This window comes from Zonotrichia leucophrys, chromosome 4 (genome assembly GCF_028769735.1).
Source record: "Zonotrichia leucophrys gambelii isolate GWCS_2022_RI chromosome 4, RI_Zleu_2.0, whole genome shotgun sequence".
NCBI classification, from domain to species: Eukaryota; Metazoa; Chordata; class Aves; order Passeriformes; family Passerellidae; genus Zonotrichia; species Zonotrichia leucophrys.
The window spans coordinates 55,160,848-55,185,117 of record NC_088173.1 but is presented as its reverse complement, the minus strand read 5'-3'; the positions used below and the strand labels follow the sequence as shown (position 1 = coordinate 55,185,117).

The 24,270-nt window shown below is 38.9% G+C and overlaps 1 protein-coding gene across 2 annotated transcripts; it reads left to right on the top strand.

The window, feature by feature from the left end:
* The first annotated feature begins 23 nt into the window (after nucleotides 1-23).
* On the top strand, nucleotides 24-18,863 carry ZBTB49 (zinc finger and BTB domain containing 49). 2 transcript variants are annotated; one of them, XM_064711786.1, is made up of 8 exons: nucleotides 24-80; nucleotides 1,437-1,610; nucleotides 3,597-4,696; nucleotides 10,167-10,213; nucleotides 13,952-14,025; nucleotides 14,772-14,854; nucleotides 14,941-15,102; nucleotides 17,603-18,863. In XM_064711786.1, exons 2-8 carry the CDS (start codon nucleotides 1,459-1,461, stop codon nucleotides 18,247-18,249), a joined length of 2,265 nt encoding a protein of 754 aa, XP_064567856.1. In that variant the 5' UTR covers nucleotides 24-80; nucleotides 1,437-1,458; the 3' UTR covers nucleotides 18,250-18,863. The 2 variants fall into 2 exon arrangements, with proteins under 2 accessions (XP_064567856.1, XP_064567857.1); XM_064711787.1 differs by lacking the exon at nucleotides 24-80 and adding an exon at nucleotides 148-408.
* Nucleotides 18,864-24,270: the final 5,407 nt, after the last annotated feature.

Genomic DNA, 24,270 nt, shown 5'->3' with positions numbered 1-24,270 from the left:
GGGAAGGGGAACGGGAAGGGGAGGGAGCGACGGCGGAAGCGGCCGATGGCGGGGATGGAGCTGGGAGGTGGTCGGAGCCGGTAAGCGCTGGGCTGGGCAGGGCTGGCTCGGCTCCTGCCCCTAAGCCGCTGTCGCACCCGTGCCGGGCCGCGCCGCGTTCTCCCCCTCCCGGGGCTGTGTGTCCGGCGGCTCCTCCCGCCGCAGCCCCGGCCCCGGCCAGAGCCGGCCCGCAGTGAGGCAAAGCCTCCGTGCAGCACCTCCAGCCTGGGCTCACCTGGGCGAGGCTGAGCCGAGCTTGGCCATACATAGCGGCTGTGCCGGGGGTTCCCGCTCGGGAGCGGCTCCCCGTGCCCGCCGGCCCCGCGGGGAGACACGCACCTCATGGATGAGAGGCGCTTCGCTATCAAAGTAATTGCAGGGTGCCGTGGTGGGAGATGTTCCCGGGGAAAGCAAATTGATGTGCTTTCTTTATTTTAAAGCCTGGTCAAAACATGCTAAGCATTAAGAGAGAAAAAGCACAATAAAATACCACCCCCCATCCCGCCCATGTAATACCAGAAACAGGGAATCGCAGAGTAAAACAGGATAAATTTATGTGAAACCCTTTTCGTTCATGAGATTTGAGAATGGGTTGATCACTATCTGGTCATGCTTAACAGAAGGTGGTTTTCCTAATTCATTCATTAGAATAGGAAGGTTTTTCTCCGTCATTCATAGTTAAAAGACTAGAAATTCTGATTGCCCTTATAGTTGGAGTTGTTATGTTTACAAGTGCACAGGGGAAGCATTACATCCTTATTAGGGAAAAAAAATAAAAGGAAATATAGAATGCAATATACATGTGTTGTGTTGGAATGCAACTTGTCTTTTCAACCTGTTAAGAGGGGATTTTTTCATTTAGTTATTACATTGTATTAAAAACACTACTATGCCAATGTGTCTAATTAATCAGATCCATGGTGGAAATGTATGTAGCTGGAACAGCAACAAATGCCTGAAATAATACTAGTACTATATTCTCCCTTTGGAGTTTAGAGGCTGAAGAAACCGAGGTTTTCCTCTACAAATGCTACTGATTTTGTACATGCAATGTGTCTTTTGCATTAGAATCTAATTATTGTGGGAGTTGTCTAAATTAGGGTGCATTTTTTGTGGTTATGGAGTCCAGTTTATTGGCAGCACCATTAGATTTTTGCAGAGGCTCTTTGTGGTAAGCAAATCTCTGTTAAAGTCAGTATTTCAAATGTGTATGGCTGTGTATCTGTTGGTGAGCAATGCTGTGACTCCAGCCAGAAAAATGTCATTAGTGATCAAATTGCTGGTCTAAACTGAAGTCTGCTTCCTTTGAAAGCTAAAATAAATTGTTAAAAATGTCCTTAATATTTTAAATTAATTTTGCAATTTAATATTCACCTTAGGATTTTATTTCATTATAGGTAATTTAGGTGGTTTTCTAGCATGGACACTGTTGCTAGCCATAGCTGTCATCTTCTGCAGCAGCTACACGAACAGCGCATCCAGGGGCTTCTCTGTGACTGCATGCTGGTGGTCAAGGGTGTCTGCTTCAAAGCACACAAGAATGTGTTGGCTGCTTTCAGTCAATATTTCAGGTATGTGATAGAAAATTGTTCTCTTTAAAAAGTTAGCTAAATGCTGTTGGCTGAGGTTTTCTCTGAGAAGGGTGTTTTTTTCTGTTGGTCGCAGGAACTCTTGGGAGTATAAGGAAAAAGGGGAAATTGTTTGTCCAGAGATAAAATTGTGTCAGGTATTCACAGTATGCTCTTCTTGATTTACTTGCTTATAGTGCTTCGTATAATAGATTCTGGCATGGACCTGCATTCAGTATTTCTCCAGAAAAAGATAACTGCTTACAAGGAACATAGTAGAGTATATGAACAGAGCCAAATAATGGATAGAATTGATAAAACATTATCCATTTCCAAATAATGGGACTTGTTTGATCAGTCATATTCAAAATAAAATGTGCCAATATAGGTTATTGGTGAATCTCTGCTTACTCAGATTCTCAGAGACAACAACTGTGTTTTACAGGTGGCCCATTGCACCACATCACTGCTTTCTTACTCTTCTGTACTGCCCTCAATTGTGCCTCCAAATTTTGGAGGGTGCTGGCTCTCCCAGCTTAGTGTTTTATATTAGTTATGAGTAAGCTGTTAGATCTGGCAGGTTTTAGACCTTGTTCTTTGAAACATCTCTAAAGCTTGACTCCTAATTCATTTGTAAGAAACCTACTTTATTTTATGACCAGAGAAGAAAGATGAAAGGTTCCTTTTTCTCCTCTAGTGCTGTGCTGCTGCTGAAGTGCAATTATGCTCAAAGACCAAATTTTTAAAGTAGTTAAAAAGAGCTAACAGCTCAGCTCCTATTAAAATTCAATAGGATATAAGTGACTAATTAATTTAAGCTCTCAACACAGATCTGTTCATTATAGTTCTGGTTTTAATTTAGATAGGATGGTCTAGATTTATGAAGGAATTTGGATGTGGGCACTGGCTTCAGAGTATCCCCTGCATTTCTGAAGTTTCAGTGTAGATTCACATTTTGTTAAGATTTAGAGCTCATTGATATCATGCCCTCCTTTAACCAAACCCAAATCTGAGATTTAGCCCACAAAGGGGAACCATTAAGTTTGGGGCATTTTTTAGTGTAGGAAAGTAACTACATAAGAGCGACCTGACCCCATTTATATGTCATTGTTTACTGTGAGAGTATCAGGATTTTCATGGGTCCAGAGTTTTTTACTGAGAGAGAGTATGAGCCCACTTAATCTAGGACTGCTTGTGCATGTGAAGAACTACATCTCTGATGCTGAGAATACTTTCCATCAAATAGTAAGAACTTTTGTGAATTTATTCATTTTAAGGATTCAGTGACAATGCAGCAGGTATTGGTTTTACTGCTGTTTTAGGATTATGTACTTGTACTCTTCATTATTCTTTTACTTGGTTCTTATCCAGTACCAGCAAAAGTATCTTTTTTGATAGGAGAAAATAAATTGAAAATAATGCCATCTTCTTGTTTAATATTGCCATCCTCTTGTGAATTTGTGGAGAAAGAACTAGTGGTAAGACCTTTGATAGGCTTACTGATGGAGTTCAGTGGACAAACTCAGTTGCCAGAGGAGAAGAGTTTAGCTGACTTTGAGATCTGTCTTCTCCATTTTGCTAGAAAATTTATATCCTTTTTAATCTCCCACGATGAAAGGAGAAAAACCATTCTGAGTCAACCAGTTCTGCAGATGTCCATAAATACACCACTGCACCTCATATGTGATGAACAGTGGATAAGAAACCATAAGTACAGGGTGTTACGTGAAGACATTAAAAAATACAGAATTCAAGTTAGATAAAGGATCATTTACTTTGATTTATACTTCAAGTTCACTAATGTAGGACTAATATATAAGACAAATCATTGAGCAGTTTTGAGGAATTCATCACCAAAAACAGAGTAATCTTTAGAGTACAAACTTGTTTCATACCAAGCAGCCTATTTGAGATTTATGTATGTTTTTCTTATTGTAGTGTTTGCGAATTATTTGTGCTTGTATTTGAATATTTGCCTTATTTTATCAGGACCCTTTTCCAGAATTCTTCAGGCCAGAAGAATGATGTGTTTCATTTGGACATCAAAAACGTAGGTGGCATAGGCCAGATCCTGGACTTCATGTACACCTCCCACCTGGACCTTAGTCAGGACAATGTACAAGCTATGCTGGACATTGCACAGTGCCTCCAAGTGCAAAATGTGCTGAACATTTGCCACACCTTTCTAAAGTCTTCCACAGCTGTGGAGCAGGCAGCCAGCATGCCATGCAACAGTGTGTTTTCACTGCAGAACACTCTGGGTGCAGATACCAGCTGTGCTGGGGATGCCTATGGGACAAACCTATTGCCTGAGTGCTCAGCTGACAGACAGACTAACAAAGGCTTGGCTGAGCAGAACTCACAGTCTGTGAATCTGCACACCCCATCAGGTGATGGACACAAACCACCACAGGATTCCTTAGATGGCAGCTGCACAGAGCTGCCATTTAAACAACCAAATTATTACTATAAACTGCGCAACTTCTACAGCAAACAGTTCTACAAACAAAACGCTTGCTCTGATCACGAGAGAGGAGCAGAACCAGCCTTTTCTTACAGCACATCCACGGAAATAAACACAGTGCAGAGTAATTCTTGCACTGTCAATCACTCTGAGTGTATTCTGGAAACCTCTGAGCATTTACCATCAAACTTCCTGGTTCAGTCTGCAAATGAAGCTGCTCCAGACCAAAATGCAGAGAGCACGGTTGTGCAGCCCACCAGACAGATGCGGCTGAAAAAAGCAGTGCACCTCAAAAAGTTAAATTTCCTAAGATCTCAGAAATCAGCAGAGCAGCCCCCTGAGCAGCCCCAAAGAGATGACAGTAGAATAACAGAAGTAATTGAACCTGTAAATGAAAGTGCCACAGACACAACAGATGTTAGAGTTACTGATGAAAAAGAAGCTGAAGATTTAATGAATTCAGAGAATTTTGAACAGACTGTTGAAATGGAAAGACCTCAAGGTCCTTTGGAACAAGAAGGACAATCACAGACTCTTCAGTCACAGAAACAATATACTTGTGAGTTATGTGGGAAGGCTTTCAAACATCCAAGCAATTTGGAGCTACATAAAAGGTCTCATACAGGTACAGTTATCAGTTACTTGGTCTGCAGACCAGATATTTCAGTTACACAGAATATCTTGCAATGTCTCTTGATTCAGAGGTGCTGGTTAAGGGTCTACTTTCAAAAGGCTGTGGTTTTATTTTGTTGTTTTGTTTTTGTTTTTTTTTTAATGGATACTCTTACAGAAATAAAGAACTGTAATACCGAGTTTTGCTGGGAGTTGTAGAAAAGATTTCTATGTATTTGAGGCTTTGGGTGCTTTTTCAAAGAACATCGTGTGAATTTGATGAAAATGAAATTTCAATGAAAATTTTGTTTTTGTCCTGCATTTAGATGAGTCATTTCTAGTCAGTTTGTCAGGTGGCCCAGATGTTTGAGCCAGATGACAACAAAAGGTGCAAACAAATAAATCGTACTATAAGTGTACTAGAATATGTCTGTTCTCTCTGGTCATATATTCATTGTAAGATGCAAGTAATTGGGGCTTGGTAGTAATTTTTTCTTAAACTGTATAAATATGCCTTATAACAACTTTAATTGTGTTTACCTACAGAATAAGGCTCTTGCAGGCTGCAGAGTAAATGGGAATTTTGAATTAATGTACTTTGTTTTAAAAACTCACAGGTAATATTTTTAAACCTAACATAGATTTATTTCTAAGTATCTTTTTATTCTAGTGAAAACAAGCCTTAGTTTAACTGCAAATTATTTAATTTGTCTGTTCAATTTAATGACCATGTCCTTTTATTAGATATGCTTCTTGAGAAGAGTTTTTAAAAATTACCTTGGCTAGGCAGGTAACACCATTGATTCAAACTCCTTGAGATGGTATTACTCCTGGTTAAGCTGTTGAATAGTTTTTGTTTTTCTTTTTCCCTGTATTAAATATACAAATGCATCTCTCTCAATCCTGTCAAATAAACATCATTTTGAAATGATCATGTATTGGTACTTTGACACTAAATATGAAACTCTGTTAGCAGACATTAATTTATTTTGTCAACTGATCCTTAGAATTAAAAGTTTCTTCTTCTATTTTATTAATGGAAAAATCTTCCCAGAACCTGAAAATATGAACATTTTGCATTAACTTCCTGAAGTTTTCAATTGTTAGCTTTAACTGCTTCTATATGTTCATGTTGCTAAGACTTTTTCTAAAATTTGTTCTCCTATGGAAGAGTTGCATATGTCTGTTACTCAGATCCTCTTTTTACCTTGTATTTTTTTGAATCTTATCTGGTTTGACCTGGTATCATCAGGTCTATTTTAATATCCTAGATTTTCAGAAAAACAGATGATCAGATAGAAGACAAGAGCATCTAGAAAAGTCCCAGCTAACTGCAGTAACGTGTTAGTTTATGCTAGAGAGACCCCAGCATTCAGGAATTCTCAGCTGCTTTTCTCACACCATCTTCTTCCAGTAGTTTTCAAAAATTTCAGACTTGAATGCTAGTTAATAAAGCATTAGCATTCTTCTATGGATGTGCTAAGATGACAAAAGTGTAAGAGCCTAAGTTTAACAAATACCAAGCACATCAAAGGATGGAAAAACTGAAGAAAGGATATGACTAGAAATGCCTTTGCTTCCTTCTTATTTTTGGGAATTACTCCCTGTTATTTGCCTATTATTCATGTTAATTCTTTTTTAAAAATACCCAACTAGTGCAAAAAAAGTGTTTGGGAAATTGCAGTAGATGGTGAGTAGGATGTTGATATTGGAAAGACCTGTAGCAGAAGGTACAGGGCACATCTGTGTTGTTACTGTTAGGTACACTGGTAGTTAAGTAATATAAGTGTATGCTAAAAGCCATTTCTATGCATCTGCCACTTCAAAAAGGATAGCAGATTTCTAGCTATCAATTTTATTTAAAAACATTAATTTTCTAGAGCTAAGCAGAAGGGTTAGCAGGCATTTAAGTCTTACAGAGCTCACTGAAAGCCCTCCCAGTACAGCTTTCTGAAGAGATGGAGGAAGCTGATATGGACATGTCACAGTGGCAAACCTTTTTTTAACCCAAAAATGACAATTCTTTCAACACAAGTGCTGTGGTGGTCTGGTTGTCAAGAAAAAGCACGTGTGAAATTCTCTGCCCCCGAACACTAGGAACTACTAAAGAATTTACAGGTTAGCATGGGTGCACTGATGAGCTTTCTATGTGAAGGCAGCCAAACTGTGTTCAACAGTCATTGTGCTGGCATGTCTGACTGTTTTATTTGCATTATTATCATGGACATTTAAAGGAATCTCTGAACAGAGCTTACTGCACTGACTTTGGTTGATTTTGACTGAATGTTATAATTTGTTCTTTTTTATTATATTGTCTTGTCTGAAAAAAAGGAAGCAAGTCTATCTCTTTTATATAGACCATACCTGTCCAGAAACATCCAGTGGTTTTGTTGGGGTATTTTATGTATTTTCAGGCAACATCTCAAAAGAGCAACCCAAAACAAACTTGGGCCCATGGAAAGAACTCTTGGCAGGATGGAATGCAGCAGGAGCAGAGTAGCACTGCCATGTAATACAATACATTGTTGATCTTCAGCCTTTTCATTCTGAGTTTTGCTTAAGCAACTTCCAGCATTCCTTGCCTTAGTGAGTACAGCTCCTCACCTTTGTGATCTCATCAGGAGCACCACTTCTGCCTCCATGCCTTTCTTCTCTGGAGCTGACACAACACTGCTCTGATCACTGTTGTGTACTTTATCTTCACCTCTTCTTGCAGAATGTTGAACAAGAAGGGATGAAACAGAAGGTAGAAAGCACATGGCAGCTGAAGGTTAAAAGTAAAGTCCCTGCATTAAGCACTGTCTAAATTGTATTTAGTTACTACTTTTCCCCAGTTTTTCTCTATTGCTGTTGATCCAGCCATGTATCCCACTATTGTGTACTTTGTCTTCTTGCAGGATGTTGAACAAGAAGGATGCAATCCTGGTGTTCTCAGATGAGGTTTTTGGTTTGGAATTTATTGACAGTTGTAGAATCATAGACTAATTTAGATTGCCTTGGGTCTCCTGAGGTAATCTGCTCCAGGTTCCTGCTCAAGGCACATCAAATTAGATCGGATTGTTTTCCTCATGACCTTGTTTAGTGAACATTTTGGACATCTCCAGAGACAGTTTCCACAACCTCTCCAGACAATCACTCCCAGTGTCTGACCGCCCTCATGGGGTAAAATATTATTTTCATGTATCTAATTGGAATTTGTCATGGTCAAACTTGCATCTGTTGCCTCTTTTCCTAAGACTGTATACCAGGAACAACCTGCTTGCATCTGCCCTCCCAAGCCTGTAGCCAGCAGTAAGATTTCCTGTGTGCCTTCTTTTCTTAAGGCTCCAGATATGGTCTTACCAGTGACAGGCAGAGAAGAAGAATCTTCAGTTTATTAGCTGCACTCTTACTAATACACCCTCAGGTCCAGTGAGGCTAATTGCCTCTGAGCAATAGGTTACTTGATAAGCCCAGTGGTTTGGAGTTCTATGCAAGTGCAAAATTGTTGTCCAAAAAGTAATTTGATGTTTCTTTTTCTAAAAACCCCTGTTTGTTTTATTTTTATCTTGTGGGGAGGAAACCTCTAATTCTTTGTACATCAGTACAGTTAGAATGAGGCTGCATGCAGCCTACAATAATTGTTTGGAGAAATTTGAGCCTCCACTTCCTCCCCTCTCCCTCGAGTCATTTCAGAGTGGATTCTTGTTCAGATACTATTCTTTTGGTCTCCAGTGACTTCTTTTTTGTATAGGTAATTTCTGCAAAAATTGCTTGCTATTGTTTTTTTATCCTCCATTTCATATTATCTTGACGCTTTTATGGCTTTCAGAATCCTTCCCAGTTGCTACAGATCTGGCTCCCTGTTGGTTTCATTTACATTTGTGTTGTCAGCTTCAGAATTTTTAGTATTTTGCAAGTTTAAAATCGTAATGAAATCAAGCCTCAGGGCTCTTCAGAGTTGAGTGACTTTATAGTTGATTTACTGGTTTCATAATTTTTATCTTTAATTGAAAGAAAGCTTTAATAAAACTGCAAGATTTCCATTCTTCATTAAGCGGACAAAGTAGGTAAAGCCTCAAGCTGTCAGACTAACTGCAAGGTTGCAATCTGTGAAGCAACATAACTGTGTGTTTACTCTGTGTTTTAAATCTAAAGAGAATTGCATTGAGTCCTTGATCGTAAAATGCGTTGGAAGAACTTCATCTGTATTTGGCAGGAGGAAAGGGAAATGGAATTCCCACACCTGTATGTGTTAGATGTTGCTTGTAACATTTCCAAGAATGGAGGAAAAATATTGATGTAAAGAATACTTAATGGAAGAGAAGCCAAGAGGTGTTCTGTAAAGTCTGGAAAATTAAAGTTAAATAAGTAAATAAAAGTCTTTGTAAAGATTTTTTAATCATGATCAAGATGAAATGCACTTTTTTCCCTTTGGAAATATTCTGTTTTCAAAATCATATGGATTTACACTGGTTTTGTTGCCCTGCACATGTGCCCTGCACAAATGTCCTTTAAATGTGCAGTTAGACTCATGAAAGATGATGATAAGTGTGACTGCCATTGAATGAATGGAATTTGAGCATCATTTTTGGTTTTAAAATTCTAAAAGATGAATTCTAAAATTTTATCAACAGTGTAAAAACTAGGAAACCAGGAACTAAGCAGGGGGAATTAAAAAACACCTGTATGAAATACTATGCAGGAGAAAAAGTTTTTACAAAAACATATTTGTCTTAAATTAACAATGAGAGAATTGAAGTGTTGTACAGTCACATTCTAGATTGAGAGTCAAGTTATTTTGGAGAGCTAAAGTGGGCCGCATCAGTTTTTACTAAAGTTGCTAATCTGTTTTTAGAGATTCAATGATAACAGTTTTACATGTATAAATGCAGAATTTTGGAGCAAAATACTTGGGTAATCTTCAGGTACTTCTATATAGGATGAGAATTTGAAGGCAAATATATATATTTTCTGGAACTGAATGGCTATGTGCTGAGCAGAGATATATGGTAGACATTAAAACCAGGAAACACAATTCTTCCAAATTAGCTTCCCTTTATTCCTCCTTCTTTTTAAGAATGTGTCTCTGTGCAAGTGAAAAAACAAGTGCCCTTCCCATCACTGTTGTTGCTGGGCCTTGTCTTCTATTCTGTTTTTCCTGGTGTTATGATACTCCTTTCATTTAGAATCAAAAGTATTTTTAAAATATTAAAACCTGCACCCATTCATATCAAAACTCTTCTACTTGTTTTGAAAGATAAATTCTGAGCAAGTCTGCCTTACAAACTCAGGGGTAAAAGCTGTATTTCCCTCTTGAATTTCCCCTTAAATAGATGGGTAAGTATCCTTTTGGGGATATTTTTTACTCATACATTACATGTTTTAAAAGGAAGTGTACCAGTTTTAAACATTTCTGTTCTACTGCAACTACTAGAATTAGAATTTTAAACATTTCTGTTCCACTGCAACTATTAGAATTATTACTATGTTTCTTCTTTTAGGTGAGAAACCTTTTGAATGTAACATTTGTGGGAAACACTTCTCACAGGTGGGAATATTTTATATATTATGGTACTTACACTTGAAATGCATCTCTGTGTTGATTCTAAAAGTCTTGGGTTTAAGATTAGATTTTTTTTTGTTCAAAGAGACAATTCACTCTAGGGATAAATTATTAAAATGTCTTATATGAAAAAACCATGTTGAATGTTTTAGATGTCTTTGATTTTGTCTGCTCTCAGTAGATGTGTTATATATTTTACATTCAAATGAATGTTTAAGTATACAGAGCCACAGCCATATTTGAAATACGAAGAACATTAATTTCCAAACTGTTCTTTTGCTTTATGCTTAAAGGTATGTTGTGAATAGCATTTTTAGTGTCTGAAAAAAGTGCAGATTCAAGTTTTATGTAATGTTGTATTCACAATACAGTTTCATCTTCCTAAATGGCATAAATGATTAAGTAGATTTGAGTCAGATAAAAAGAATTTGTATCCATATACGTGGGCTCAGTTTCTTTCAGTGAGAAACAAACCACTACCTGTTGGAAGTGACAAAGCTCAGCTATGATTTAAAAAAAAACTTCTTGTGAAATTCCATACTTACATACAGGGCCTAAGCTTTAGCTGCTTTATTTGCCCTCCAGTGTTTGTTTCCTATTCTGGGTGCAACAATTAATTTGTATTTCTACAAGGTTGGTCCCTAGTTGTCTCACATTTCCAAAATGTCTATTTCCTTTCTGATTTTGTGGTTGAGAGGTGCACATGTAAGAACAGCAGACAATAAACAGGTGCATATTTTTATACTAAGATTACATAATTATGGTTGAATAGCCTTGGCATTTCTTATGGGTGATGGTTTAAGAATTAGAGCTGTGTGCTTTTAGCCTACCCACCCACCACTGGTTGTGCTGCTCTTGCTTCAGTTTCCCAGCCCACCATGGCCCTTGTTTGACCCAGGAATCTGATGCCTTTGTGTCCTACACCTCGTTGAATGAATACAAGACTACATCCAGTGAACAATACTGTTTCATCATGCTTATTGCGCAATTTTCAGCAAAACTGGGCATGATTTTTTTTAGGCAAAGACCAGCATTTTCATTCATTTTGATGGCTGAACTTCCAGCTATTAAAAGAAAAACATGGATATTTCTAATTCCATTAAAAGTACTTTTGGCAAATAGAGTGGTATTTTGTACTACTACAGTGGGGGAAGAGGTGGGAAGTGTCACACAGTGTTTGACAGACATGACAGACTCCTCATGCAGTGTGCTTTGCTCCTCTTTAATTACAGAAACAAACAAAACCCCTGACAAAGCTGGAAATTTCTGCCTTTTAATTAAACCCTCCCACACAGCTTCCCTTCCCTCCCTGTGACCTGGGTGGCCTGAAGGGGCAGGCAGATACATGTCAATCCCTACACAGAGCCAGAGCACTCAGCCTCTGGGCTGCAGCTCTTTCTCTGCTCATAGAGGGGTCTGAGCTACTTGCTTTTGAGTCCTGCAAATAAGATTCCACTCACCAGAAAGTAAGATGCAAGGATAATTACTATCTACTTTTTGCTTAAAATACCGTCTCTGATCTTGTCCTTTATCTCCTCTGTCTGCAGGCACAGAAATAGAAACACTTTTCTTATTTAAGCCTTCATGTTCTGTGCCTGTGAGACAGTGCAGCTGTTGGGCCTGGTGGGATGTCTGCCCCTGCTGAATGTAGCTGATGGGCTGTGTGTTGGAGTGTGGAGCAGAAAATGAAAGTAGGGGAAATTGATGTGGGAACTCATAGTTGGGAACAAACAGCCTTAAAAGTCTTTGATTTTTGAGGAAAACATTCCTATTTTACTTCCAAGCCTTCATCTTCCCTTATTGCTTGTACACAGCTTGTTGTGATGTGAGCCCTCTCTGGCAGGTGATCCAGGATATTGTGTTTCACCTCCTCCTGCAGAGATTCTTTTGGGGGCCCACCTCCATAAGGTGCTTCACTTTGAAAGCTTGCCATTTACAAAAGGACTAAGTCTGGTCCAAATTTAGGAGGAAGTCTATGCAACCATTTCAAGGATTCTTCTGAACATCTTTTTTCTTTCCCTGAAATGCAAGCAGAAACCCCTTAGATTTTTTTCCATTGGGATGGCATGTGATGCTTTAACCAAGGTTGTGTGCCAGCTTTAAAGCTTAAGAAAGAATACAAGCTATTGATGTTTTTACCATTTTTTGTCTTAGCACAGATAGTAACAAACTTTGCCCTCATTAGGAGGAAAGGACATATGCTTGTAATAAAGAAATGGATCTACTTGCTGCTTTCTGTAAAATATTTTTATTCTTACTTTATATGCCTTTGTGGGAAATTGTTGTTGCACTTCAAATTCACCCTTTGTCTTTATCTTGAATAACTTTCAAATGCCCATGATAGGGTTTGTTTGTGACATGGATAGAAGTAAAGGTGCTTTTTTTCTGTATGTTTTTCTTAAATGCACTGTGATATAAAATCCCTTGTCTTTGAAAAGCAAAAATTATTCCATGATTCATCTTCTTCTTCCCCAGAAATAAGTACCTAATGCCTCTCTTTGAGTAGATTTCAGTATTAGAAAGTTTGGCCTTAGAAAACAGTTGTTCAGTCACACTGTTTGAAAAAGTGTACAGGGATTAAAGAAAGCTCAGGGTTCCCACACTGATCCATTCAATACTGCCCTCTGTGTGTGTGTGTGTGTGTGTGTGTGCTTGTAGTACTTGAGTTCTGGGATATTATACAGTCTGATTACAGTGATAGATCATAACAGGTAATTATTGTCTAAATGAGTCAGAAGGAGTTTGTCTGGGTCTAATTTTTGTTATCTTACTGTGACTGATGAGGACATGATAATCTTTGCATCCCATATTTTCTTTCCCAATGTAAAGGACTTGATGTTTCCTTAGATAAATAAAAACCAGGCAATTAATCAATCAGAAAGGTTTAAACACTGACTGTGGAAGTGTGCACCATCCACGTATGGAACATCTGCATATCTTCTACAAGTTGTGTGGTGTGCTTTGAGAGCTGGACTCAGTGGAGTAGCCATTGACAAGGACTAGTGGCTTTAAAACATTTCAAAAAAAGTTGGACTCAATAAGATTTTACCTAGTCATTGTCTGGCTGGCTGGCTAGACTAGCAACTAGGCTGATTTTTAGATAATTGAGAGAGGAAAGATATGTAATAAAATGGTTAGCAGTAGTCCCATTTGTTCTTTTCTGTACTTCCTATTCTGTTTTATTTAGGTATGAGTAAATAATTTCAGGTTTGGAACATCTGAGTATTTTATGGATAGAAATGCTCACCCTATTCTTTTCTTTTTAACCACCTGGTAGGTGAATTCAGATATCCTTGTGTAACAATATTTTATTTGTAGGACAGGGAAAGTGAGACTGACATGAACCATATTGCTAGTAAGTTAGTAAGTTTTCTTTTTCACTGCATTCTAGATACTGTAATCTTCATTTATAATTGGATCTGCTTTCAATTATAGGTATTTCTTTTCTCTTAGCATTTGGTTTCAGGCTTCTTGTTTTTATTTTTTTCCCTATTTCTCTTCTTGTCAATGGATAATTGCATACGTAAACAATTTGAAGTACATGGTAGTCTGTCTTTACTAGATAAGGATGCTTGAGTTCATACATGCTTTGTAGTCTTCACTGCCTTAGAAGTAGGAATAAAAAGCCAGTCTCGTAGTTCCCATCATTATTTTTTGTATCTGTATACAGCAACAGGCAAGCTGAATTTAAATATTTAAATGTTTAAATTTCTCTCACTTCAGGCAGGTAATCTCCAGACACATTTACGTCGACATTCTGGTGAGAAGCCATACATTTGTGAAATCTGTGGCAAAAGGTGAGTAGAATTGTTCATCTTAGTAAAGTTAACATGAAAGAATTTCTTCATGTTTTCTGCTGATCTTCATGATAAACTACAAGCCAAGTGCTAAGGCAGCATGCTGCTCAGTTCTGTTTAGAAGATGCTGGTTTAAACATGTGCTGGTGGGATTAAAATACATAAATGTTTGCAATTGACTTGTTGTAAGATAATCAGTGTCACCAGAGCTTGTGGTCTAAATTTTTTGTGTATTGGTATGTAGGTAAGAATAGCATGGAGTGTATTTTGTTGTGTTATATGTATTGTGTTGTATATTGTTTTGTGTATTTTGAATGGTGTGAGTCACAATAAATCATGTGGGTTTGTACCTTTCCCTCACATTTTTGTCATTATTTGGTGATACTTTCTTTTTTTACGTTTTATGAAATTCTGAAGTATGGGAAATTTGGCAAATTTAAGCAAAGCATTAAATGATTCTGCTAGCTAACAGGTGACAGAAAATACACTAATGCAGGAATAGCACAAAATACAGAATGAATTAGTAACATTAATGGTAAAAATGTTTGGAGGTTTTTTCCTTGCATAAATTTAATTGGGCACTGTCAGTTTAAAAATGTTTTCTTAATTGCATCAGTTTATCTGTATTTTAGGTTGTAGTCCTTGTTCAGAACATCAGGCATTCATTCAAGCCAATTTCCATATGATAGTTTAGGGAAGTAAGGGCTTTATAAAGACACTGATTGGGTTTCTGTCTTGTGTTGCAGATTTGCTGCTTCTGGTGATGTTCAGCGTCATATAATTATTCATTCTGGAGAAAAACCTCACCTGTGTGATATCTGTGGCAGAGGTGTGTAAGAACCAAAGCTTCTGTCTCAGGCTTTTTGACTGAAAAGTGAGGAGTCATTTTAATCTCAGTCTGTCATATTTTTCTAGGTTTCAGTAACTTCAGTAATTTAAAGGAGCACAAAAAGACCCATACAGCAGATAAAGTATTCACCTGTGATGAATGTGGGAAGTCATTTAATATGCAAAGAAAATTGGTGAAGCACAGGATAAGGCACACTGGAGAGAGACCATACAGCTGTTCAGCTTGTGGTAAGGTTCACTGTGCATTGCTTAGTTGTGTCTTTGCTTTCCAAATGATGAGTAAAAGTTCCTTTGTCAGCAGAGTAACAATTAATCAAAACTATTTTAAGTTGAAATACCATGTTGTGAAAGTCAGTCACAAAATTTTCTCTTGCATGTTTCATAGTCTTTCATTTGGTGTAATAAACTCCTTTATTGTAAGTTTAAAAGAGAATTTCAGTTGAAAATTAGAGAAAGGAATTATGAAAGTAAGAGGAATCAACATTGTGTTTGTTTGCCAATGTGTTTGCTACAGAGCTGCTCAGAGTAGCTGCTTCAAAAATGGATTTCTTTTCAGAATAGTCCTTTTGATGGGAAGTTAAGTTTGATATCATTTGGCTATTGATGGAGTCTTATTTTTCCAGTTGCATACCATTTGATTTTAACTCCATTCACCCATAGAGTTTGATAATAACAACCTTGTGCTACTTTGCTTCAGCCTCTGGAATAAAATCAAAACATGATCAATATTTCATAACACTCATTTTCAAAATCTGTTAGATAGGCCATACTGCCAAGAGACCTGAAAATGTCTTTTGATCAGGTACATCTTGATCTCATAGGTTACTTGGCATCCTGCACAGTTTGTTGGTGTTTTTTTGCCATTATGTGTTATTTTGACAGAATTTCATTCATGTTCTGAGGAACCAGCTTCACAGGAGGGTAGCTTCCTATGTTCAAATCCAGCTGCAGTATGTTTTATTTGCACTGTCTTAAGGCACAAGAAAAATCAATACTGTCAGGAAGCCTTGCATCAGAATGAGGAAATAGATACACAGGATACAAAAGTAAAAACAGTTGTGTTGCTGCTATTAAACAGGCTTGTTTTCATTTTGTCTTGTAGTGGTCTTCTGAATATTTTTTATTTGTGCAAAGAGGATCTGGTGAAGCATTAAGAAATCATTCACACTATGCAAAACATCCAGATGTATTACTCCAATAATTTTTAATCTTATCATAACTGTTTAATACCAGTGTCTGTTAAATGGTTCTGAAGAGAAATCTGTGCAGCAAAATAAAAAGTATGCTGCTGAAAATTGAGATTGCAGTTGTATTGGGCAGTCATTTAAAATGATTCATTTTAGATGGTCCTTGCAAAATAAATGAGATAAAAAATTACAAGCTTACTTTTACTATTTTAAAGAATGTGAGGTGTCTCGATCTTGTGGCAGTTCTAGAAATTAATTATCTCTTTTTTTGCTTGTTTTCCTACACTTTGCCTTGGTTCAGCCTCAGACTCTTTTCTTAGCAATATGGTGATTGAGCTTATTTGAGTCTGTAGCTTTGAAGATAGACCAACAGTTGAATATTTTTCTGTGTTCTAATATTTACAGCAATAAAAAATTATAGTTCTCACACATTCTCTGGCCAGAATGTAAAAAAGGACTGCTGCATTATGTTAGCCTGAAGTGAACAAAAAAGCTAACTTTGTCAGCAGTTTGAGAGTAGTTCCTTGGTAGTGAACAAACCATTTCTTTCTATGATGCAGCTCTCACTTGATGAATATATTTAGAAGCTTATCAGCATACTGTTTTTCCAGACAGACAAATTAAATTGATAGTTTAATTTATTTTTTTCTCTGTTAAGATTGAGACAAACTGAGAGCACTCACAGTTTTCAAGTACTAATGGATATTCCTGTCTCTGGAGACAAAAACGAAACCCATTCATTGGGAAACACAAGTTAGAAAATCAGATCAAGAAGAAGAAACAAGTTAATGGAATTGTAAAAATAGATGGAACTTGTTTGAACCTGTTCTAGATAAGTGATGGGATATACAATACTTTATTGCTTGATAGCTTTTGTAATTAAAATGTCAGAGCCCAGGAAATTCCCCTGACTGCCTTGGAGGACTCGAGACCCTGCCAGGGGGCTCGGAGACCTTGGCACAGAGCCCAAGACCACCTGTGCCTTTGATTTTGACCCATGGAAAAAATTACCAACCTTATATGAGGATCTGCAAGCCATGAAAGTTTGAGTAGCACGATAGCAAATTTATCACAGGGTGAAAATGTAGAATGTTGGGGTTTTTAGAATGGGGGTTCAGGAGGCAAGATGGAAGAATCTGGGCATGCCCAGTCTTTCTCCTTCTTCTTCTTGGCCTCCATCTTCTGCTGTGATTGTGGCACTTTTGGATTGGTTTAGGGTAGAGACAAATTTTCTAACATAGGTGATAGGTATTGGGAAATTATTGTAAATGATGTATACCTAGTTTTTAGTATAAAAGGCAACACTGCCTCCAAGGGTGGTGAACAGACCTCAGCAGGCCAGAGAAAGAATGTTATAGATAAGAAATAAAAAACCTTGAGAGCCAGAACAGAAGAATCCTGACTCCTTCTTCGCCTGCCGGGCTGGAGAAGGGACTTGTAGGTATCTCGGGGTCGCTCTGAGCAGCGGAAATCCCGAGACTGAAGCGTGTGTACTCACTTGTGTTGAGGGCGGTGTGTGACCCTGTCCTGGTCCCTTGCAGGGAAATGTTTTGCAGGCTCTGGTGACCTGCGGCGGCACGTGCGGACGCACACGGGCGAGAAGCCCTACACGTGCGAGACGTGCAACAAGTGCTTCACGCGCTCGGCCGTGCTGCGGCGGCACAGCAAGGTGCACTGCAGGGCCCTCGAGGAGCTCGGCCAGGGGATGCAAACGCCCGACCCGGACAAGTCCCAGAGCTCCGACTCCTTTGGCCCGGAGATGTCTGTCACACTGTTACCAGTGTCTGTTAAATTTCCCATTCATCCCGCTGGAAGCTCCCCTGAATTCGACAGTTCCGCGGATTCGTACTGTAAGCTGCGATCCATGATCCAGCACCACGACTCGGCAAACGCAGAGAAACTCGCCGTGGATTCTGGCAAAGCGCTGAAGGGCCAGGCCCAGCCGGCCCCCGCGGCGCCCCCAGCGTACGCTTACCCCGAGGTGGATGTGCCTGCGGCAGAGCAGCCCCTGCAGGCCGAGGGCATGGCCCTGGTCCGCCCCTCCGTGCCCGGCCTGGAGGCCGAGCCCCTGGGCAGCCGCACCTCCTCTGCCGCCTACAAGAGCAACGAGGGCCCCTTCTTCTCCAGCATGACCCTCTGGGGCTTGGCCATGAAAACCCTGCAAAATGAAAGTGAGTTGGAGCAATGAGGGCTCAGCTGACTGTCCCAAAACGTCTCAGAGGTGGTTCATGTGGCTGCAGTTGCACTGCAGCACAGAGAGTTTTTAGGCCAGGTGGCTTGGACACTGACAGGAATCGGAGTGCTCAGTCCCAGAACCACATGTAGGCTGCCTTTATTTACGCTGCTTCTCAGCAAAGTTTAAATGCACTGTTGGGGACCTTTGTTGTTCTGTGACTGCACTGTGTAGCCATGATTTACTAAAATTTGCCACCAACTAAATTTACCATTTAACTTGGAATTTTTTTACCTAAAAATTGACGAAAGGATGGCCAGTGTCTAAGTTCATGATATGGGTACAGCTCCAAGCATGGGTCATCAGAGCTGTGTGATGGTGTAGATATGACAGGAGGAAAATGCTTAACCAACCCCTAGTGAACCTGAGTTTCAGTAGTGGCTCTCTTACCAGTAGGGTTATGGGGTTACAGGACCTGAGTATTGTGACATTGAATTTAAATGTTAAATACTGGGCAATATTTGTGATAGTGCAAAGTAACTGTATATCTAGAAACTTTATTTTTTTACAATAAAAGCTTTTTTTTTTAGTATTTTATAAACTGTTTTGCACAGCAGATTATTTGTAAAATGAAGGCGAAGATCAAGTTGTGAATAAAGAGAAATTGTTTTATACTGCTTGGTGTATTTTGTCTTTCTAAGGATTTTCAGTAGTTCCATCTATTCCAGGTATCTTTGCAATGCTAAAGAGGGTGCCATCACAAGAAGAGCTGCACTATAAAATAAATGCAATCAATACACCAGTAAGTTGTCTTGCCCTTGAATGAGTATAAGACATTGGCTGATTAATGGAATAAATAGACTGTCACAGGATAGAAACATTGCTTAGAAAGGCCTTTTTCTGCTTTGGTGCTTTGAATAGTTGCTGCATTTCAAACTGCTTGCTACAGATACTTTTTTTACATTCTGTGGAAATTTAAAGTTTGGAAAATACAGTATTCTTCTATCTTTTGAAGGTGTTTTTCCATCCAAGAATTCAAAACTAGTTGTTACATCTCTTGTTGTGTTAACCACCATACACTACAGTTTGGGGCTTCACTTCCTGGCTTCCTTTACTTGGTCCCTGCACCTTCCTGACTGCTTTCAACCTGAGTTCAAATGAGAGGGTGTTTCTGGCCAGAGTACAGCACACCTTCAAACAAAAGGGGCAGCCCATTGCAGTGTCTGCAGTCTCAAAAGATACACATTTCTCTCAATAGTCATTTAATGTTGAAAAAAACTTTTTTACTACCTTGAGACCAGTTTAAAAAAAATGAGCTGCACTGGAGAGCAAGTTAGGATTTTTTTTTTCATCTTTCTTTTCTTGTAGTGCACATGTACTAGAAAACTTAAAACCACTATTTTTCCAGCCAGTGAAATCAAAACAACAAAGTTTTTGCAGGGTGTGTGTGTTAAAAATAGCCCATAGTCTGGCTGAGCACAGTCCCACATAGATTAAGCAGGGAACACGTTCTACAGGTGAACCCTGAGCTCTCCCCTCATTCTTTGCCTTTTACATTGTTTGCTTTGGAACACTGCAGTTCCCTGTGGGAATTGCCCATGTGAATTCTACAGTCCAGGTGTTACAGTTCTGACCACGTGTGCTCGTGCTCACTCTCACTCTGCTTTCCTTGCACTGCTGCCTGAGGCAAAATGTGGGTATGTGCCACTCACCAGCTCTGTAGGTTTCCTCTTGTTAGAAACTATTTTTAAATTTACTTATCCCAAGAGAAAATAAAAATTTGACTCTGTTGCCACAAGGATTTTGTTGCTTGGAAAGAATACATCTGCAATTTAAACCTCCTAACTTTTCAGTTGTCTCTGATTCCACAGTGATTTTGCTTTCTCTATTGCATTTTTGAGGAGTCACTATAGGGTAAGTTTAAATCAAACCATGTTGCAACCTTTGTGCTCCTCTAATAGTGTGTTGGAGGTTTGGAGAAATGTGTAAGACTGTCATAAAGGGATAGTGGCAGCTTGAGATACTCTAAACGCATAGATTACATCAGATCATGGATTAGTACCGGTGCTTTATGCCATGAGGGCAGCTCTGTTGCATTAAGGATTATTCCCCTTGCTTGGCAGCATTTCTGTGAGAGTTGTTTCACACCAGAAACATGACAGGTCTCAAAGCTGCCACCAGCCTGGGGTGCTATCTGCAGTTTGGAGGGTTTGTTAAAACACCACCTTGCAATGTGGCAGCTTTGAGAGGGAAGTGGAGCAAACACTGGTAGGAGGAAACTGTTCCTTCTAGTTTGTGCAGCTGGAACCAGAAAAAAGGAGGAGTTACAGCCCTGGGAAAGAGCACTAAGAACTGTTGTTTCTAGCTGGCTTGAAAGAAAAGCTGAGAAAGAGAGAAAATTCAAAAGATTAGTAGGTGGATGGAGTCAGATGGAAGAGAATGAATTTTTATGTAAGGAGTAAAAATTTTGGATTGAGAAGCCCCATCCCAGCAGCCACTCTGCAGTGAGAATATCACTGCCCGACTGCAAGAAAATGTATTTTGCTGTTGTGTTTCCAAAATCAGATACAGTCTGTCATGTCAAATTAGTATTGCCTGAGCTTTTGTCAGGGAGACATCAGCAGAAAATGACCTTGAAAGAGGATCTTTGCTGTATCCTAATAATTACCTATGCCAGCCTCTAATGAAGAGGATGTTTGAGTGGGAACAGCAAATAAGGTTTGGCAGTCCTAATGATGCCCTAAACCTGGCAGAGCTGGAGAGGAGCAGGGACCCCTGAGGCTTTGAGGAGCAGGTGGAAACTGTGACACCAGTGCTGAGCCAGGGATATTCCACAAGCAGCAGACACCATGCATAGCTACTGCTCACAGATACCACAGCCAGGGTGCTGAGGGCATGGATAGCATTGGTCCTTTGGACAGTGCACTGCTGCCATTCCAGTTGATGTAAATGGTATGATATTAAAATAAATAAATAAATATTTTTGGGAAGAGGATGTTAATCAACCTGGCCTAGTAAAATTGGAAGACTACTAATTGTTATTTCTTGCAATAATTATCCTGCAGCTCAGAGCTGCTCTTGGTCTTGCAAACCAGACTCACTTTTTTTACAGAAGGTGCAGGCGACCACTCAGGGCTTTGTTTGTGTTTGTTCAGGGCAGACATACCTGTCATTTGACTCCTGAGCAATATTTAAAAAATCAAATTAGTGTTTTGACTTCGGAAGGCATTACTGTGGTTATTTTGATTTATTTTGACTGGCTTTTTTATTTATTTTGATTAAAGAGCATTAAATCTGTACAAAACATAACCTGCCATTTTTATGTGAGGGTGTTTACTGTGTATACATAGGAAAAGAAGATATCATATAATGACATCTAAGTTCAAATAACTCCCCTTTCAAAAAAAAAAAAATCCTCTGCTTGAGACTTGTTTTCTAGTTTACTTAGAACTGAAAAGGTTGTGTAAGGAAGAAGAAGAAATTTACTAGGCAGGACTTACTGCTTGTTTATTACCTGTTGCCATTGAGCACAGAGTGTTTTTGTGGTGTAACACCTCATCTGCATTCTCTCACACTTTTTAAACCTGGTCTACTGGATGTTTCTCAAATTCAGAGGTTGGGCTTTAGAACAGAGCACTTGTGCTTTGTTTCCATGGCTTCTTCAGCAAATTCAAATACACTTAAACTCCTGGTGATAACTTTACAGGGAAGGAATTGCTACACATGAAGTATTCCCAAAAGTGGCATATACAAGAGCAAGCCAAATTTAAGACAAAATCAGTGTGAAGCAAGTGGAACTGGCCCCATAGGCCATTTGCTTCTGGAATCCACTTTTTTCTTTCCTTGCATTGTCCTCCCCACTGTGGGTAGCTCCATTCATACGTGGACAGCTGCATTCAATTCTTGCTGCTCACTTCATGCCCCTTGCCCACCCCTCATAATCCAGCCCAGAGGTTAACGTATGCAAGCTCAGGAAGGAGAAGTGTTGAGGCATATAGGTGAACAGAGCTGCAGAACTTTATAAATTCACCAGGCTCCATGTTTTGGAGTGTGTGCTGGGATTTTGAATTTTTAGCTTTCTTTAGCTCAAGGGCTTGTTTGAGGAGTAGTATGTGAGATTAACATGGCAAGACATGTTGATGGTCCTGCTTCAGAAGAAGACTTAATAGAAAGCAAATAAACATGAGCTTTATAGACATATTCAAAGGGAAAAATGTGATAGCTTGGGAAATGTGTTCTACGGACAACTGAAGTGCCTCCGATGCAGCTATTTGGTAATTCAGTATGCTAATGACTTCAGTGACCTGTGCTCCACTGTGCTGCAAATAGATTTCTTTGTATTGGTACACACAGACTTGTGCTTTCTGGTCCATAGCCTTATTCATTAATCCTTACTGACATCTATTATTGAATTTGCCTTCTCTAAACAGTTGGTTTCCACCTCTGCTATTAAATCTCCATCCTAGAAAATAGATTAAAACTACCTTTAAAACACAGCCTAGTGAAGACACAAGCCAGTGACTCAGACATCCTTTTTTTCTTCTGAAGACAGCACCCCTACTGTTTACATATAATTTTTTCTTCTTTTTTGTAGTTGATATTCGCATGTGTGTTCAGATCTGACAACAGTTTTGTTCACTTGGTGAGGGAATTTTTCCTGGAAGGTTACAAAAGCCCATTAACAGCAGCACACAATGCAGTGCTGAGGAGCGTGCATGCATGAACTACAAGTCTGCCAGCTTTTTGTGAAGCTCTGCATGGGGCAGTATACTGAAATAAAGCCTTTCAGACCCTTTTAATGTAGTTCTGACCTTCCACTCTATATTAAACAGATGACTGGAACCAGAAAGATAGGTCATTGTGATGCAGTTAATATTTGTAAGGACCAAAGCAGCTCTCAGCCTTTGAGGTAGAAGGGAATCATCTTAAGTGTGAAAATGTATCATCACAAGAATGGAGAGGATCAAAGGAAGGCCAGCTGGTGCTCGGACATCTTTTCATAACCTTTATTACAATGCTAGAATACACTAACCTCAATGGGAAGTCCATTCAGTTCATGTATTTCAAATAGATAATCTGTATTCTGGTGAAACAAAGAATGTGAAAAAAAGCCCTTTCTAAAAGGGAGGTGGTCAGCACAAATTGCCTATGATTTAATCATTTTGGTTTTCTAAAATCAGCTTAGCTTTTCCAATGCAAATATATGAATGTTTAACATGCTGATTTTAGAAGTGGTTGAAAATTTGTATAATTTAGGTGCAGAGAGTTCTAGCTGATTTTACTGTCGTTTACTTCCACTTCAGAATAAATGCCCTCCACATATTCACGTATTCCCACGTACAAAAAGTAAGACATAGTATTTCAGGGGAAAAAAAGCCAACAGAACAATCATAAACATTAAATCATTCAGAAGGCATGCATATGTGGAGCTGTGAAAAGGCCAAGATTAAGGCTGACTAGTTTTGACAAATACCCAACATTTAAGTTTGGGCCTTCACTGTAAACATATATCACATGTATCACAATAAACATATATGAAATTAGCAATATCAAAGCAGAAAATCAATGAAGATTGCTCTTTGTTGGTCTGCTGCCACAGTAAAGTCCTGTGCCCAGGGGCTGAGGGCTGTGCTACCAGATCCATGTTAAATGGATAGGGAAAAGCAGTGGGACTGCAGGTACAGACCAGGGCTGGGAACTTCTGCCAGGATATTTTTTAGGTGGGGAATGCTCTATATCACTAGAATATCAAAGTTCAAATTCAATTGTTAAATTATTTAGTCATTGCTTTTGGATTTGGATTTCAATCAATCACTTTCTGGATTTGTCCTATGGATGCAGAGAGTAGAAATTATCCCTTCTACTTGTTGAGCAGGGACTTGCTTCCATCCAATTCTATTCAATTTTTTTACTGAAGATGGATACCAGTGTCCAAATTGCATTATTTATGAAGTTAGGACTTGCCAGGAAAGGCAGCAGTCAGTCTCTTAATATTGCAAAATGCCAAATGGGCAAAAGGATATTACCTTTTCCTAC